The following is a 19325-nucleotide window of genomic DNA, read 5'->3' as shown; positions in this document are numbered from 1 at the left end:
TCTGTATCCTTTCCTGGCAGATAATGTGCAGCAGTGGTCTTCTCCTCCTATGGTCAACCCGCCGGTGGCCAGATTGGCTAAGAATTCGGCAATACCAGTCCTGGACGGATTTCCCCTACAGGACTCCAGTTGATAGGAGTTTGGACTCTTTCCAAAGCCATCTTCACTCTGGCAGACACTGGTCTGCAGCCCACGTTCGCCTCTGCCTCGGTAGCCAGAGCGCTGTCGGTGTGGTTGCAGCGCCATCATTGGGACCTCGCAGAGCAGGATACCTCTGCGGACACCCTGAGCTTTGCCCTCCAGATGTCCCAAGCGACAATATTCCTCTGTGAGGCCTCGTTGGACTTCAGCACTCTCTTTGCGCGGATTGCGGCCCTCTTGGTCACGCAGCGCAGGGAGGTCTGGTTGAAGGTCTGGGACGCCGACGCTTCCTCCAAGCGCTCCCTCACTAACCTCCCCTTTGCAGGCTCCAGGCCCTTCGGTGCTACGCTGGACGAGATTATCTCTGACGCGACGGGGGGCAAGAGCACACACCTGCCCCAATCTAGATCCAAGCGCGCCTTCAGAACTCGCCCCTTTGGCTCTAGAAACCAGTCCTTTCTAGACAAGCCCCCTCCTCTGGTGACTCTTAGGCGTCCGCGGGCACAATTCCAGGGGAGTTCTGCCTGCCCCGCGGCTCCCAAGCAGTTCTCCGCCTGAAGGGGCACCCCCACCGCCTGCAGTGGGGGGGACCGTCTGCTCTAGTTTCAGCAGGTCTGGAGAGCTCACGTTCGAGACGCCTGGACCCTAAATATTTTAATTTCTGGTTACAAGATAGAATTTGCTTCCAGACCTCCGGAACGTTTCTTCCCTTCTCGGGTTCCGGGGCATCCGGCCCGAGCCTCGGCCCTTTTACAAGTGGTCTCTTCCCTTCTGATCCGGGGAGTAGTTGCCCCAGTTCCTCTGGAGGAACAGGGTACAGGGTTCTACTCAAATCTCTTTGTGGTGACAAAGAAGGAGGAATCTGGACGTCTGGTCCTAGACCTGAAGCTCTTAGACAAGTCCTGTCGGGTGCGGAGGTTTCGGATGGAATCGCTCCGCTCCGTTATTGCTTCTCTTCTTCCAGGAGAGTTCCTCGCATCAGTGGACATCCGGGACGCCTATCTGCATGTCCCTATCGCAGAATCTCGCCACAGATTCCTGCGCTTCGCCATTAGTGGCCATCATTATCTCTGTTGTCCTACCTGGACGACATACTAAAAGGCTTCCTCTCGTTCCCAGGCCGAAGACAGCGTCAGGTTCACTGTTCAGACTGCAGCAGTTCGGCTGGCTGATCAACTTCCCGAAGTCCTCTCTCCAACCTTCCAAGAGGGTGACCTTCCTGGGGATGATTCTGGACACCACTGCAGCCCGGGCATTTCTTACGGATTGCAAGCTCTCTCGGATACTGGAGTCGGTGTCTCGCCTTCTACATTCTCCGTGTATCTCCATCAGGGAGTGCATGCAGGTTCTGGGGCTTATGGTGGCCTCCTTTGAGGCTGTTCCCTTTGCCCAGTTTCACACTTGGCCTCAGCAACAGGCGATCCTGTCCTTCTGGGACAGGACATCAAGGGGTCTGGACTCTCAGATCCGCCTACCGCTCCGGGTTCACATGGAACTCCCATGGTGGCTTTCCCCTCAGAATCTGGCTTCAGGGAGATCCTTCCTCCCAATCTCATGGACAGTCGTCACCACCGATGCCAGTCTCCTGGGTGGGGATGGGGGGTGTTCAGGGGGTGTGGTCAGAGGTGGAAGCCTGCTTTCCGATCAACCTACTGGAGCTCAGAGCAATTTTTCTCTCTGTCTCATTGGACTTCCCCTCCTAGCGGGTCTCCCGGTAAGGTTCCAGTCGGACAATGCCACAGCTGTGGCCTACATCAATCTTCAGGGCGGAACCCGCAGCCGGACGGTGATGCAAGAGGTGAAAAGGATCCTCCAGTGGGAGGAAGCTCATGTTCCAATATGGTCTGCAGTGTACATCCCAGGGGTCGAAAACTGAACTGCAGGCTATCTCAGCCGCAACAGGGTGGATCCGGGAGAGTGGTCTCCACATCAGGATGTGTTCGAGGACAATGGCTGCCAGGACATGGACCTGATGGCGTCAAGGCTCAATAACGAGGTTCCCACATTCCTGGGCCGAGCTCGGGATCCGGAGGCGTACGGGGTGGACGCTCTGGTGTCTCTGTGGTGAGACTTCGCACTCCTCTGTTTTCCCACCACTGCCTCACTCCCAAAGGTTTTTCGCAGGGTCGCGGCGGAAGGGATCCCGACCATACTCATCGCCCCCGATTGGCCTCACCGCGCCTGGTTCTCGGAAGGCACTCGGATGCTGGCAGACATTCCTTGGCCTCTTCCTCTCAGGGAGGACCTGCTGTCTCAAGGACTGCTTTTCCACCGGATTTTACAGCCGCTTCGTTTAACGGCGTGGCTGTTGAGACCTCCATCTTGAAGAAGAGGGGCTTCTCAGACTCTGTCGTGAAGTACATGATAAGAGCCAGGAAACCAGCCTCTTCCCGGATATACTATCGTACCTGGAAGCCCTTTCTTGCCTTTTTGTGAGAAGTTAGGTGTTTTTTTTCCCTTCGTTTCTCCGTTCCGGTGATCCTCTCTTCTCTCCAGTCGGGTCTTGAGATGGGAATGTCCCTGAGCTCTCTGAAGGGTCAGGTCTCTGCTCTGGCCATTTTCTTTCAGCGGTCTCTGGCTCTGCTCGGTCCGGTGAGGACCTTCCTACAGGGGGTGGCGCATTCAGTCTTTCCGTATGTCCCTCCCCTGCCCCCATGGGATCTGAACCTGGTTTTGTCTTCTCTGCAGGCGGATCCTTTGAGCCCCTGAGGGACATTTCCCTGAGTCTTCTAACCTGGCAGGTGGTCTTTTGGTGGCCATCACCTCTTTCTGGAGGGTATCGGAGCTGGGCGCCCTTTCCTCCAAGGGGCCCCTTTTTGGTCTTCCACAAGGATAAGGTGGTACTGCTCCCAGTCCCTTCTTTGCCCCGCTCTGGCGAAACCCAAGGAGCGCGCTTTCCATTCTCTGGATGTTGTCCGTGCTTTGCGTGCGTACCTGTCGGTCACTGCCCCATTTCGCCGCTCGGACTCCCTTTTTGTGGTTCCCGAGGGGTCTCGTGAGGGTCTGGCGGTCTCCAAGGTCACTGTGGCTCAGTGGATTCGGTCGACTATTACCATGGCCTATCGGTCCCGGGGTAGGGTTTCACCTAGCGGGGTTTACTGCGCACTCCACCAGGGCGGTGGGGGACTCCTGGGCTAGGTGCAATCGAGCCTCTACATCACAACTTTGTAAGGCGGCCACCTGGTCATCCTTACATGCCTTTACCAAGTTCTACCAGCTGCATTCTCTGGCGTCGGCTGATGCTGCCCTAGGGCGCAAGGTATTGCAGGCTGTGGTTCCTGTTTTAACCGTTGGATGTTTCCCCTCTGGAGGTGTTGGTCTTCCCACCCCATGGACTGCTCTAGGACGCCCCATGATCTGTGTCCCCCAATGGAATGGGCGAGAAAAGGAGATTTTTTGGGGGAAACTCACCTGTAAAATCTTTTTCTTGTCTTTTCCATTGGGGGACACAGCTCCCACCCATTCTTGTCTGTTACAGGAGCGGTTGGTTTCATTCTATTGGGACCTTATGGTTTACGGCCTGAGGGCATTATTCCTCGGTTCTGTTTTTTTTTTTTTGATATTTGGTTTTTCTCTCCTTCTCCTACTGCTTTTGCACGCACTGAGGTACTCCTGTTGGAGCATGGGGGTATAGCCAGTGAAGGAGGAGGAGCTGTTTTTTCTTTTTTGCATAGTGTCTCCTCCTAGTGGTGGCTTAAGCTATACCCATGGTCTGTGTCCCCTAATGGAAAAGACGAGAAAAAGATTTTACAGGTGAGTTTCACAAAAAAATCTCCTTTTTCCTCAGTCCCGACAGGGGAGATCCCTCTCCTTCTACGTCAAAGCAATGACGTCATCCCGGTTGGAGAAAGGCTTAGCTCCTTTCTAAGTTCTTGGGAGCAGATTATCAAAGATCCATATATAATAAGCATTGTAAGAAATGGCTACACTATAGAATTGGATTTCCTTCCTCCACAGAGGTTTGTTCTGACCAGGCTTCCCATGGCCCCCAAATCTCCCTTGTCCGAGGGCGTAAGAAACCTATTGCGCCTAGGGGACATAGAGAAGGTCCCCAACCGTGAATTAGGTAGGGGCCACTACTACCCTCTATTTCTGGCAATTTTCGGACCATTATAAATTTAAAACCCCTGAACAAGCATATAACTTACCACAAGTTCAGGATGGATACCGTCAAGTCGGCGGTAAAACTCATCAAAAGAGGTGCTATGATGGCTACAATAGACTTCAGGGACGCATATTTTCATATCACGATACAGGTTCTTCACAGAAGATTCCTCAGGTTTGCAGTGGAGCAAGGGGGTAGAAAAGAGTTCATCACTTACAGTTCAAGTGCCTCCCGTTCGGCATATCATCTGTGCCCCCTGCGTCTTTGCCAAAGTTATGGCGGAGGTCGTGGCCTCCCTGAGCAAGGACGGGATAATAATTGTCCCTTACCGGGACGACCTGCTGATAATAGCGGAGACCTCAGATCTCCTTCACAGGCACATTCAGGTGGTTCTCTCGCGCCTCCGGGACTTAGGCTGGCTAGTCAACCGGGAGAAGTCCGATCTGCTTCCAAACCATCGGAAAGTATTCCTAGGTATCCTAGATTCTACTCTCCAGAAATCTCCCCCCCCCTCCAGTAGCCTGGGCTCAGCCTGGTCCATTTAGACAACTCCACAGCTGTGGCATTTATCCAACATCAGGGAGGAACAAGACACAGTCACCTCCAGAAGCTCTCAAACCAGATCTTCCTTTGGGCAGAAAGGAATCTAAAATCCCTGGCAGCAGTAAATCTGAAGGGTTCCCTGAATCTCCAGGCGGATTAAGTCAGTCAGCGAAGTCTGGATCCAGGCGAATGGTCCTTGTTCTAGTCTGCTTTCCAAAGAATCCTGGATCGGTGGTGGAATCCTGTCCTAGACTTGTTCGCCTCAGGGAAGAATCACAAGGTTCTGAACTTCTTTTCTCTCAATCCAACTGATCCATGTGTGGCAATAGACTCTTTCACTCCGGATTGGAAGTCGGGTCTGGTCTTTTTCCTCTATTCCATTTCACTGCGCATGTCACGGAACTTTGTTGTAAACACTTCCATCCTCGGCTTCTGCGCGTACGTGAATATTGTTTGCCTCTATGGGTCATCCGCTCAAAGCGCATGTCAGTGGACTTCGTGTATTTCTATGATCGAGTCCTGCATGTTGGCAGAAATAAATGTATGGATATTATACTTTTCGCTTGGCTTATGCTGCATATACCCCACCATCTCAATTCCACTTATGATGCTTGGTGGTGGAGGTATCTATATGTTATGTTGTTATTTAGTTCGGTGACCTTGCTCCATGGCTTGTCTCCTAGTCAAATATTTTTTCCACCACTATGTGCATCACAGGATCCATGCTGTGTTGCTGCATGTATACTGGGATTCACTATACATTTCTTCAATGGATGTAACTGACCTTAGATGTACAGTATATTTTTAATCTTTATCTTTAGCACCGTTGGTATTGTGCTCCTTTCAGTGCAAACTGGTGACCCTAATTGCTTTTGCAGTTACTGGTGGTGCAGATGTTCCTACCAATATGTTTTTTATTACTTGGTAGTCAGACTTGGTTGTGTATTTCCAAATCTCACATTTTCACCACTGCATTCCACTAGTTAGCCGATGCACGTTATTTTATTGCCTATGATATGTCTACTTGTCCTGACTATTCCACTTTTCCAGGCGTGGTGGTCATATTCCCACTGGGTCTACTAGTGCCTTTACATTTATATTTTCTTTAGTTTATTCCTTGCCGAGTTAATTACTCGGCAAGGAATAAACTATATTCACGAATATGTGGAACAAGTTATCTCCCCATTTGTAAGATCACTGCTATCATATCTCAGAGATGCCAAAGATACTGTCGTCAGGTTGCAATAGATCCAAGTCAATTCACAGACCTTCATAGCCAGTCATGACGTGGAGGCTCTATATACCAGTATCCAGCATCATCTGGGAATACAGGCCGTAGAATATTATTTGAGCACAAAAGGGATCCAGTATAACGAGCACAACTGTTTTGTTATCTCACTATTAAAATTTCTGTTGGAGCACCACTATTTTATGTTCAATGGCAAATATTTACAGACAACTGGCACCGCTATGGGCACGATCTGTGCACCAAGTTTTGCAAATCTTTTTTTAGGGTGGTGGGAGTATCGTATAGTATTCATGGACACTTATGGTAAATACACACATCACATTTTATTTTGGGGTCGATAAATTGATGATATATTTTCTTTTTTGGGGGATGATGCTGAAGCACTTTTTGATGAATTTGTTTGTCAATTGAATGACGACCAAATTGGCATGAAATTTACAGCTGAAATGCACAAGAGCACTCTCAACTTTTTGTAACCTGACGGCAGTATCCAAACCGAAATATACCGTAAACCAACGTCAACTAACAATCTGCTACACTGGCAAAGTTTTCATCCAGAACCTCTCAAAAAAGGAATCCCTGTGGGGCAATATTTAAGAGCCAGGCAGAACTGCTCCACAGAAGAGGCGTTTGAAAAAGAGTGTGGTACACTCTATTCACGATTCCATAACAGAGGATAGTCTAAGAAATGATTACATGAAGCAAGAAAGACAAATAGGCTGAAATTGCTAGCAGGCAGAACCAATAAGGGAAGTGAGAAAATTATACGATGTATAGGTACGTATGACACTGAACACAGTGTCATAAAACAAATCCTGAGACGACATTGGCATATCTTACAGGCTGACACTGATCTACAGAAAGTAATACCAAAATATCCAGCGGTAACATAGAGAAGGGGCAGGAATCTGAGAGATGCTAGTCCACAGTCACTATCAACCCCACAATAAAAATAATAAAAAAAATTACTTGGTTGAACCACATGGGATCATACCCATGTGGTGACTGTGTGTTTTTGTGGCCGAATGAAGGTCACAAAAACATTTGTGAATCCGGTGAATGGAAAGAACTATCAAATAAGAGACTAGATCAACTGTAAAACAAAAGGAGTAGTATATATCATCAAATGTGACTGTCCCAAACTGTACGTGGGGAAAACCACCCAAGAGCTAAGAAGAAGGATTTCCAAGCACCTGAGCAGCATCAACACAGGAGAAGATACCAGCCTAGCCAGGCATATGAGGGAAAAACACAGAAGAAAAAGCAGAGACTTTAAGTTTTGGGGATTGATGAAAGTAAAATCAGGCCCACGAAAAGGAGATATACACAGAAAACTCCAACAGGAAGAGACGAAATGGATTTACTTGCTGAATAGTATCTCTCCGAGAGGACTCAATGAAGGGTTTACATATTCGTCCTTCCTGTAGTCTGGACCACCTCCTAGGAGAAAAAAACACAAGATATTAGCAAGGAATATTATATAATAAATAAGATAGATACAAAACTGAGTAATCAACTCTGCAAGGAATAAACTAAAGAAAAGATAAATGTAAAGGCACTAGTAGACCCAGTGGGAATATGACCACCACGCCTGGAAAAGTGGAATAGTCAAGACAAGTAGACATATCATAGGCAATAAAATAACGTGCATTGGCTAACTAGTGGAATGCAGTGGTGAAAATGTGAGATCTAGAAATACACAACTGAGTCTGACTATCAAGTAATAAAAAACATATTGGTAGGAACATCTACACCACCAGTAACTGCAAAAGCAATTAGGGTCACCAGTTTGCACTGAAAGGAGCACATTACCAACGGTGCTAAAGATAAAGATTAAAAATATACATCTAAGGTCAGTTACATCCATTGAAAAAATGTATGGTGAATCCCAGTATACATGCAGCAACACAGCATGGATCCTGTGATGCACACAGTGGTGGAAAAAATATTTGACTAGGAGACAAGCCATGGAGCAAGGTCACCGAACTAAATAACAACATAACATATAGATACCTCCACCACCAAGCATCATAAGTGGAATTGAGATCGTGGGGTATATGTAGTATAAGCCAAGTGAAAAGTATAATATCCATACATTTATTTCTGCATGATCACATGCAAACCTCTAGGAAAATATATATACACACACACACACACACACACACACACACACACAAGACTAACTCCACAGACATGCGCCCTAGTGCTGTTAACCCATATAATCAATCAAGTACCCAGCTATGCACAAACGCAGAACCAGATTAGAGCAGTAGACTATATCCTGTGACATGCGCCCTATAGCTGACAACCCACACAACCAACTAAGTACTCAGACATGCGCACATGTAGGTCCCGATTGGTAAAGTAGACATGCGCTTTGAGCGGATGACCCATAGAGGCAAACAATGCTCGCATACGCGCAGAAACCGAGGATGGAAGGGTTTACAACAAAGTTCTGTGACATGCGCAGTGAAACGGAATAGAGGAAGAAATCCACAAGACATGCGCGGCGCAGAAGAATGACTAAATATGGTGAACACCAATCGGAAAGCGAGGGATGTATGGGTGGGTTCATTAAGAGGACGCACCCTAGGGATGCAACTTACCAAATTCCAGGCGATGGAGGCTAAGTAATCCTACTGGCCAGCCGCCTAATGAAGACATCATCAACAGAGTCATTATAACCAGCCGAGTGAAGACACGCTCGCACTCTGCCCTAACCCCTGAAGACGCCGGTACACGGCGAAGCGTATCGTGGATCTCACTTTTTAATACAGCACTATTCTGCCACAAATATGCATAGGAGACAAGTGATACATAGTGCCGACACTAGACTGGCAGCTCGCAGCCAGAAAGGCAATAAAGTATCATCCTAGATAGCTGATCACTAAATAGGAAGACTAGTTTAAATACTTAGGTGGTGGAAATGTACTGGTAATTTTAACATTAGTTATTATAGCAGATATTATAAGCATTACCAATTAAAGGTTGTTTTAGGAATAAGAAGTGTAGGACAATAGGTGTAAGGTAGTCCTAGTGACATTAATAGATAGGATGTGGTGTTTTATCAAAATAATCTAACACTATAAGGGAAAATCCAGGCAATTGATACTCTTACTTAACAGAAAATCCAACACCTCTAAAGCATGCCTCGAAGTCTGGAGGAAGTTCGGGTTAGGTTTAATCAATCCTCCCCTGATTTTCCTCTTTTCCTGGAAATCCTCCAGGATGGGTGGGATTTGGGCCTTGCTCCTAACACACTGGGAGCCCTATACAAAACCAGCCTTTACGAGGTCCCCTAGATGGCGAGATTTCTGAAGGCAGCAGATCGACTAAATCCCTGTATCGGGAATATGGTTGCACCCCGGAACCTGAACACTGTCCTGTCGGATGCACCATTTGAGCCCCTTCACTCCTTATCCATTAAATGGCTCGCGTTGAAAGCCATTTTCTTAGTTGCCATCTCCTCTGCAAGGAGTGTCTGTGAGCTCCAGGCTCTGTCCATACAGGAGCCCTTCCTCAAAATACTGGAAGATAAGCTCATTTTTAAGTTAGACCCTTGTTTTCTTTCCAAGGGGGTCTCTTCCTTTGCTAGGTCCCAAGATATAGTCATCCCATCTTTTTTTCCTAACCCTAAAGACGAGCAGGAATTTATTTGTCCAGTTTGCAGGCCCAAATAAAGGTAAAAAATCGTCAAAAAGCTCTATATCCCTCTGGATTAGGCGTGCCATCTCCGAGGCCTATAAAGCCTCTTGGAAGAGGGCTCACACCTTCACCAACCATTATACGGTTGACGTCGGGGGGGGGGGGGGGGGGGGTGTATAGTGAATTCTTTCACATGACCAAAGTTGCTGTTTAGTATAGGCCAGTGCTTCTTAATGGCCTTTGCTACTTGGTTGCTGCCTTCAGTATAGGTAGAAATGAATGGTATTCTAGCTTGATCAGTCACTCTCTTGGGGCCCCTTGATCAGTCACTCTCTTGGGGACACTACTTCGGTTTTATACCGATGCTTTGGTGGTCGCTACTCTTGGGTGCACTTACACATCTGGATAGAGGTCGGTTTGAAAACTGTGCGATGTGTGGCTACCTTGTTGCCTCTTCTTTTATATTGTACTATACTGCGCTACCTTGGCCACCGACACGCCTCCTTGACGCCTTGGTGATGCGGACCGGGCGTGTGTCTACTTCTTCCCTCCCTTCCCTCCCTCCGTTGCCGCTGTACTCGCAATGCGCTCCACTGGGCGACGCTGCGGTCCAGGGTGCGTGCATGATGACGCGGCTACGTGGGAAGGTGGATGAGGGACGAATGGCGCGGCGCATGCGATTGGCCGATGGGGAGACGCTGAAGCGGGCGCACTTGGTTGATCCATGACGGTTAGTCCCATGAGTTTTTAAAGTTTAATAAGATACAGCTGTATTATGAACTGGTGATTTTAACCCTTAGTGTACAGAGCACTTTTATGTCTACACTTGTTTGATTGGAAGTTGGATACAAGGGATAATGACACAGTATATCAGATCACTTTGTATAAATTGAATAATGCCTAGGATGTATGATCCACGCTATTGATTGATGTCAAAGTTTTTATGAAAGTTTTACCTTTTCGATATGTATATTGAATGTACACAGAAAATCATGTGATAATGTGATGTTTGATGGTCATGTGATTTTAACATGTGGTTTCACTGATTGCACTGAATTTGTAATGAATTGTGGGTATATAGACCCCACAGTATAGCACTGTTGTAGCTTGACAAAGGCCTCATTGAGAAGGCTGAAACGTTGCTGGGAATAAAGTTTGGGGTCGTCACCCTATCACCAAAAACTGGAAGTGCTGCCTCTTCATTCGTTGAATATATATCTTGGAGGAGAAGCCAGCCTCTGTGAGGAATGTTTGCACCCAGTGCACAACTTCTGACTGTGCTGCTGCACTATTTGTGGTATTATATATAATGTTGATTAGATTATATATAATGTTGATTAGATTGTTGGTATTGTTTCCTCACTGTAGAGCGATAGGATGTCATCTCTCTCTCCTTTTGTGTGTCTTCCTGCCAGGTATATATTTTTCCTCTAGCGTAGTCATCAGAGTCGCGAAGCCATTTCCTTCTCTGTATGATCACCTGATCTTTAACAAATCTGTCCAAATATTGAGTACAATTTAGGTCATACTGATTCCATTCCTCTGTATCAAGCAGTAGCTGGAGTGCGTTTTTAGTTCTCTGATGTCTCTCCCTCACTTCCACCAATTCCTGCTGTAGGTACTCTAGGTTGAGCAATATAACGTCAAAGGCATACTTGTTTGATATCTGTACAAACTTTAATGCACTAGCTGAGCCACCAGGGAATAAATTAGGTTTCAATTGTGAGCGAATCCCCCTGGGGATTCTATGTTCTTTATAATATTGACCCAATGTCATGAGATGTAAGTCCATAGAAGCAATTTTCTTGGCATCAGCTTCATACTGTTTCTTAAGATCAACAGTGGTGGGAGTAGATAAAAACTGGGGATCACTCACCAAACCCTGTAGGATTCTCTCCTCATCCTCTTTGATGTATGTGAACATGTCGGGGGGGGGGTCCATGATGTAATCAAATAGTAGAACAAAGATGGCAGTGCAGAGCTGTTCAGGTCCAATAATATAACACAAAGAAAGGACAACAGCACTTGTTGGTGAAGTCGGGTGCAAAAAATCCTCTGACCTTTGGCAATTCGGTCAAAATGGTTGTAGTTTTTTCAAAGAAGAGGCAGCACTCCAGGATAAAAGTGAAAAAACGACCCGCTTTATTTCCCCTGTGCAACGTTTCAACTGCTCATTGCAGTCTTTCTCGAGCATAACAATTGGTGTCATAACATCTACATATATATATATATATATACCCACAATACTTTGTGAGTCCAATTAACAAAGTGATTAACAATAACATGATCAATTATGTAAAAAAACATAAGTTACATTAAGGTTTACATAGTTATATGTGAAATCATTCTACATGTCATATAGCCAAGTCAGGACGTGCATACATAGTGAAACTTCATAACTAGTTTTCTAAAGATCGCAAACATACATCACTATATTCATAAAGTGCCTCGTGCTTTGATTAGTGATCCCCTGTTTATTTATTTATTATAAATTAGGGCTGCACGATATGGGAATTTTGTGAGATTGCGATTTGAGCCCTAAAAATTGCGATAACGATATGCGATGCGATATTTTAAGGGAATTGTGCTAGAGGTCTATTTGCTTGGATTTTCCCATGTGAGCCGCTGACGCGGCTGGGTATGACATAGTTATGGCGGATCTGTGGATGACGAGCTGTTATGAGGGGATCTGTGGATGACGCGCTGTTATGGGGGAATCTGTGGATGACGCGCTGTTATGGGGGAATCTGTGGAGGACGCTGTTATGGGGTGGATCTGTGGAGGACGCTGTTATGGGGTGGATCTGTGGAGGACGCTGTTATGGGGTGGATCTGTGGAGGACGCTGTTATGGGGTGGATCTGTGGAGGACGCTGTTATGGGGTGGATCTGTGGAGGACGCTGTTATGGGGTGGATCTGTGGAGGACGCTGTTATGGGGTGGATCTGTGGAGGACGCTGTTATGGGGTGGATCTGTGGAGGACGCTGTTATGGGGTGGATCTGTGGAGGACGCTGTTATGGGGTGGATCTGTGGAGGACGCTGTTATGGGGTGGATCTGTGGAGGACGCTGTTATGGGGTGGATCTGTGGAGGACGCTGTTATGGGGTGGATCTGTGGAGGACGCTGTTATGGGGTGGATCTGTGGAGGACGCTGTTGATGGGGTGGATCTGTGGAGGACGCTGTTATGGGGTGGATCTGTGGAGGACGCTGTTATGGGGTGGATCTGTGGAGGACGCTGTTATGGGGTGGATCTGTGGAGGACGCTGTTATGGGGTGGATCTGTGGAGGACGCTGTTATGGGGTGGATCTGTGGAGGACGCTGTTATGGGGTGGATCTGTGGAGGACGCTGTTATGGGGTGGATCTGTGGAGGACGCTGTTATAGGGGATGTGTGCTTATGACACATAGGGCCATGAGGGGGGCCAGCATAAGACACGTAGCATCTTATGCTGGTCCCCCTCATGGCCCTATGTGTCCTAAACTGCACACATAACTGGATTTGTGTGTAAAGTATTTTACTGGTGTGTAAAACAATCTTTCTCCTACTGATAACATGGCCAGCTTCTGTACTCACTGTCACTATGAATGCACTGCAGCGAGCTGGCCACTAAATGAAGCAGGAGCGTTACTAAGTGACGTCAGTCACGCGCTGGCCGGCCAGCTCGCTGCCGCTCACTGCAGTGCATTCATCGTGACAGTGAGTACAGAGGCTGGACCTGTTATTAATAGGAGAGAGATTGTTTCACACACTAGTAAAATACTTTAGACACAAAGCCAGTTATGAGCGCGGGGCCCCTTCATATATAATCGCAGCATTTTCGGGTCGGCCAAATGTTATATTTATAATATATATATATATAATAATCTATATCTCTGAAATGTGTTTATTGGAATTTATTTAGCTCCATTACATTTTTTGTGATATTTTAGCTGTTAACTCTTACAGTGTACTGAATAATACCATTATTCAGCTTTTTAGCTAGAGAAAATTGAAATCCTCCCATTGAAGATAGAAAAATTTGTGGCTTAAATGGTAAGGGTTCTGTCTCACATACATGATGTTTTAGGCTCAAGACCCACCAGCAGACAATCTGGAAAAAAAGTTTTTAAATACACAGGTATGTCCTCAAGCACTAATAGAATGCTTATGCCCATTCCTAGCTATGGAGTGGGGGAAGTGAGTTTTAGTGGCTTAGGCTACTTTCACACTTGCGGTAGCAGGGTCTGGCAGGGGAACAGCCTGACGGATCCGTGCTAACTCTAGCCCACCGTGCCACCGGAAGTCCACTCCGGCCCTGTTCACAATAATGGGGGCGTGCACGAGGTCCGGCCACAGCACGGCAAACAAGCCGAGAGGCGGCCATATGCCTGCTATAGTTTTTGTCCGGCCGCCTCTTGGCATGTTTGCTGTGCTGCGGCTGGACCGCCCCATTATACAGGGAGTGCAGAATTATTAGGCAAATGAGTATTTTGACCACATCATCCTCTTTATGCATGTTGTCTTACTCCAAGCTGTATGGGCTCGAAAGCCTACTACCAATTAAGCATATTGGGTGATGTGCATCTCTGTAATGAGAAGGGGTGTGGTCTAATGACATCAACACCCTATATCAGGTGTGCATAATTATTAGGCAACTTCCTTTCCTTTGGCAAAATGGGTCAAAAGAAGGACTTGACAGGCTCAGAAAAGTCAAAAAATAGTGAGATATCTTGCAGAGGGATGCAGCACTCTTAAAATTGCAAAGCTTCTGAAGCGTGATCATCGAAAAATCAAGCGTTTCATTCAAAATAGTCAACAGGGTCGCAAGAAGCATGTGGAAAAACCAAGGCGCAAAATAACTGCCCATGAACTGAGAAAAGTCAAGCGTGCAGCTGCCAAGATGCCACTTGCCACCAGTTTGGCCATATTTCAGAGCTGCAACATCACTGGAGTGCCCAAAAGCACAAGGTGTGCAATACTCAGAGACATGGCCAAGGTAAGAAAGGCTGAAAGACGGCCACCACTGAACAAGACACACAAGCTGAAACGTCAAGACTGGGCCAAGAAATATCTCAAGACTGATTTTTCTAAGGTTTTATGGACTGATGAAATGAGAGTGAGTCTTGATGGTCCATATGGAACCTGCGGTCCATCATCAAATGTGAGATTTACAAGGAGGGAAAACAGTACACCTCTCTGAACAGTGTCTGGGAGGCTGTGGTTGCTGCTGCACGCAATGTTGATGGTGAACAAATCAAAACACTGACAGAATCCATGGATGGCAGGCTTTTGAGTGTCCTTGCAAAGAAAGGTGGCTATATTGGTCACTGATTTGTTTTTGTTTTGTTTTTGAATGTCAGAAATGTATATTTGTGAATGTTGAGATGTTATATTGGTTTCACTGGTAAAAATAAATAATTGAAATGGGTATATATTTGTTTTTTGTTAAGTTGCCTAATAATTATGCACAGTAATAGTCACCTGCACACACAGATATCCCCCTAAAATAGCCAAAACTAAAAACAAACTAAAAACTACTTCCAAAAATATTCAGCTTTGATATTAATGAGTTTTTTGGGTTCATTGAGAACATGGTTGTTGTTCAATAATAAAATTAATCCTCAAAAATACAACTTGCCTAATAATTCTGCACTCCCTGTAGAACAGCCTCCCAGAACCTGCTACCACAAGTATGAAAGAGTACAGTGCTAAGGATTATTGACTAATTAACCCCAATGTCGTCTGTGAGACAAATGCTGAAGGTCACTTATTACCAATGTGAGGCACATAGTGTTATTACCTCAAGGTAACCCCATCGTGTACCTCGCACATTAACCCCATGTTTCATTATATGAGGAGGTACTTGATGGTGTCGCTTACTATTAGGCTACATTCACACGTCAGTATTTTCCTATATCCCGATTTTCGGTCAGTTTTTTGCGGATCCGTTGTTCCTGAAAATGTTTCCGTATGTAACATGTATAAAGATCAATAATCAAATAAAGTTGTTTGGATTTCTTTGAAAAAAAATGTAAAAAATTTTTTTTATGTGTTTCCAGGAACGGATTCCGCATAAAACGGATGACATAGGGAATGACATCCGAATGTCTTCCGTTTTTTGCGGATCCATTGACTTTGTATTGTACCAGGATCCGAATTTTGCGGACAAGAATAGGACATGTTTTATATTTAAACGGACATGTGGAACGGAACAACGGAAACGGACAGCACACATTGTGCTGTCCGATTTTTTTCCAGGACCCATTGAAAATGAATGGGTCCAGATCTGGTCCTGATCTGTTCCGCAAAAAACGGAACAGATCAGGAAAGAAAAAACGGACGTGTGAATGGACCCTTATTGTGAGGCACAAGGTTTTGTCCATTTGTATTAGCTGCTTGATCTTTACCAGAAAAGAGCTGTACCCACAAAATCTACGGAGTCGCTAGTCAGATTTTTAATGGGCACATGGTTTTATGGTTGAAAGTTTTCCAGCAAAATAAAGCAGCCGGACATGTACAGTTGATTAGAAAATCTTAGTAAACATATGTCATTCATACAATGGCAAAGTATCGTTTTGGTCTCGAGAATCCTGATGCTGCACTTGGCATTGAAATCGAAGTCCAAATTTTTGTATTGTGGCAAGCCTAGAGCAGAGCTGCAGTTACCAGCTCCGTCCACTGCAAAAAGGATGGAGCTGTGTAGTTCCGGTGCTGACTTCAGAGCCGGAGCTACTCTGAAGCAGCAGATTAGCAAGGGTGTGGCCCTCACCAATCAAATATTGATAGCCCATCCTGAGGATTGGCCATAAATATTAAAATCACAGAAAACTCCTTTAATGCTTTGCTAAGATGCTGGGATTGTGGCTGATGTCAAGCTTTTTACTTGTTTCCAATAATATCATGCAGAAGAGTGAATGCATCTCTGCACTGTAATACAGGCTGTAAGGCAGGACCAATACAAGTTTACTTTGTACACACTTTGGATTACTATATAGATTCATATAGTTTATAGATTCTGTGTATGAACTTTAAACGTGATCCTTCTTAGCCTCTGGTATTTCTTTCTGTGCAGCCTTGCTTAATTAAGATTGAAGACTTCATTGACTCTGATGATTATTTCTACATTGTACTGGAGCTGTGAGTACACAAAATATTAATGCTCTTTATTTGAGAAGAACCAGATAATCTTGTTTTTTTAATGTGATTGTTAGATTAATCTGATCATAGTGACTGGACTGTTTGTGCTTTACACATTCAATTTGTTGAGCTAAAGCTGGAATTAGATTAAACCCGAATCTGCTCCTGACTTTGGCTTGAAAAACTGCATCAAAAACTGTTACGTTACACTGAGAGCAGGTTATGATAAAAGGAGAACCAAGTAAATCCTGACAAGACTCCTAGGAGACACAGTGACAGTCCTAATTACCCCTCCCACGCACAGGATGATTGACAGCTCTCCCTATATCAGTGTGTATACACAAGAAAGCTGTCAATCCCTGTGTGTGGGCAGGACAGTGAGGAGACTCTCTGACTAGCCTGGAAGTCCTGTTAAGGTTTTCTTTGCTTTTTACTCAAATTCTGTTCTAAATAATATAAACATATACAGTACAGACCAAAAGTTTGGACACACATTCTCATTCAAAGAGTTTTCTTTATTTTCATGACTATGAAAATTGTAGATTCACACGGAAGGCATCAAAACTATGAATAAACACGTGGAATTATATACATAACAAAAAAGTGTGAAACAACTGAAAATATGTCATATTCTAGGTTCTTCAAAGTAGCCACCTTTTGCTTTGATTACTGCTTTGCACACTCTTGGCATTCTCTTGATGAGCTTCAAGAGGTGGGATATCTTGCCTTTATAAATGCGTTTGGGACCATCAGTTGCGTTGTGGAGAAGTCAGGTGGATACACAGCCACAGAAAAACAAGTGGCCATCATTACTTTAAGAAATGAAGGTCAGTCAGTCCGAAAAATTGGGAAAACTTTGAAAGTGTCCCCAAGTGCAGTCACAAAAACCATCAAGCGCTACAAAGAAACTGGCTCACATGCGGACCGCCCCAGGAAAGGAAGACCAAGAATCACCTCTGCTGCGGAGGATAAGTTCATCCGAGTAACCAGCCTCAGAAATCGCAGGTTAACAGCAGCTCAGATTAGAGACCAGGTCAATGCCATACAGAGTTCTAGCAGCAGACACATCTCTAGAACAACTGTTAAGAGGAGACTGTGTGAATCGGGCCTTCATGGTAGAATATCTGCTAGGAAACCACTGCTAAGGACAGGCAACAAGCAGAAGACTTGTTTGGGCTAAAGAACACAATGGACATTAGACCAGTGGAAATCTGTGCTTTGGTCTGATGAGTCCAAATTTGAGATCTTTGGTTCCAACCACCGTGTCTTTGTGCGACACAGAAAAGGTGAACGGATGGACTCTACAGGCCTGGTTCCCACGTGAAGCATGGAGGAGGAGGTGTGATGGTGTGGGGGTGCTTTTCTGGTGACACTGTTGGGGATTTATTCAAAATTTAAGGCATACTGAACCAGCATGGCTACCACAGCATCTTGCAGCGGTATGCTATTCCATCCGGTTTGCGTTTAGTTGGACCATCATTTACAAACCGGATTCCAAAAAAGTTGGGACACTATACAAATCGTGAATAAAAACTGAATGCAGTGATGTGAAGGTGCCAACTTCTAATATTTTATTCAGATTAGAACATAAATCGCGGAACAAAAGTTTAAACTGAGAAAATGTACAATTTTAAGGAAAAAATATGTTGAATCAGAATTTCATGGTGTCAACAAATCCCCAAAAAGTTGGGACAAGGCCATTTTCACCACTGTGGCATCTCTCCTTCTTACAACACTCAACAGACGTCTGGGGACCGAGGAGACCAGTTTCTCAAGTTTAGAAATAGGAATGCTCTCCCATTCTTGTCTAATACAGGCCTCTAACTGTTCAATCGTCTTGGGCCTTCTTTGTTGCACCTTCGTCTCTATGATGCGCCAAATGTTCTCTATAGGTGAAAGATCTGGACTGCAGACTGGCCATTTCAGTACCCGGATCCTTCTCCTACGCAGCCATGATGTTGTGATTGATGCAGAATGTGGTCTGGCATTATCTTGTTGAAAAATGCAGGGTCTTCCCTGAAAGAGATGATGTCTGGATGGGAGCATATGTTGTTCTAGAACCTGAATATATTTTTCTGCATTGATGGTGCCTTTCCAGACATGCAAGCTGCCCATGCCACATGCACTCATGCAACCCCATACCATCAGAGATGCAGGCTTCTGGACTGAGCGTTGATAACAACTTGGGTTGTCCTTGTCCTCTTTGGTCCGGATGACATGGCGTCCCAGATTTCCAAAAAGAACTTTGAATCGTGACTACTCGTCTGACCACAGAACAGTCTTCCATTTTGCCACACTCCATTTTAAATGATCCCAGGCCCAGTAAGAACGCCTGAGCTTGTGGATCGTGCTTAGAAATGGCTTCTTCTTTGCACTGTAGAGTTTCAGCTGGCAACAGCGGATGGCACGGTGGATTGTGTTCACCGACAATGGTTTCTGGAAGTATTCCTGAGCCCATTCTGTGATTTCCCGGAGATCACGGGCATCCAGTATGGTTTTACTGCCTTGACCCTTACGCACAGAG

General features: G+C 45.5%; 1 protein-coding gene across 2 annotated transcripts in view; it reads left to right on the top strand.

The window, feature by feature from the left end:
* Positions 1-19325, top strand: part of CHEK2 (checkpoint kinase 2) — a 92725-nt gene that overhangs the window by 41868 nt on the left and 31532 nt on the right. For both annotated transcript variants that reach the window (XM_044275402.1, XM_044275401.1), the window contains exon 8: positions 16737-16801. In XM_044275402.1, the coding sequence (XP_044131337.1) occupies positions 16737-16801 (65 nt within the window). The remainder of the gene's footprint in view (positions 1-16736; positions 16802-19325) is intronic.

Source organism: Bufo gargarizans, chromosome 1 (genome assembly GCF_014858855.1).
Source record: "Bufo gargarizans isolate SCDJY-AF-19 chromosome 1, ASM1485885v1, whole genome shotgun sequence".
NCBI classification, from domain to species: Eukaryota; Metazoa; Chordata; class Amphibia; order Anura; family Bufonidae; genus Bufo; species Bufo gargarizans.
The sequence above is the reverse complement of the archived record's forward strand: the minus strand, read 5'-3'. Positions and strand labels throughout refer to the sequence as shown.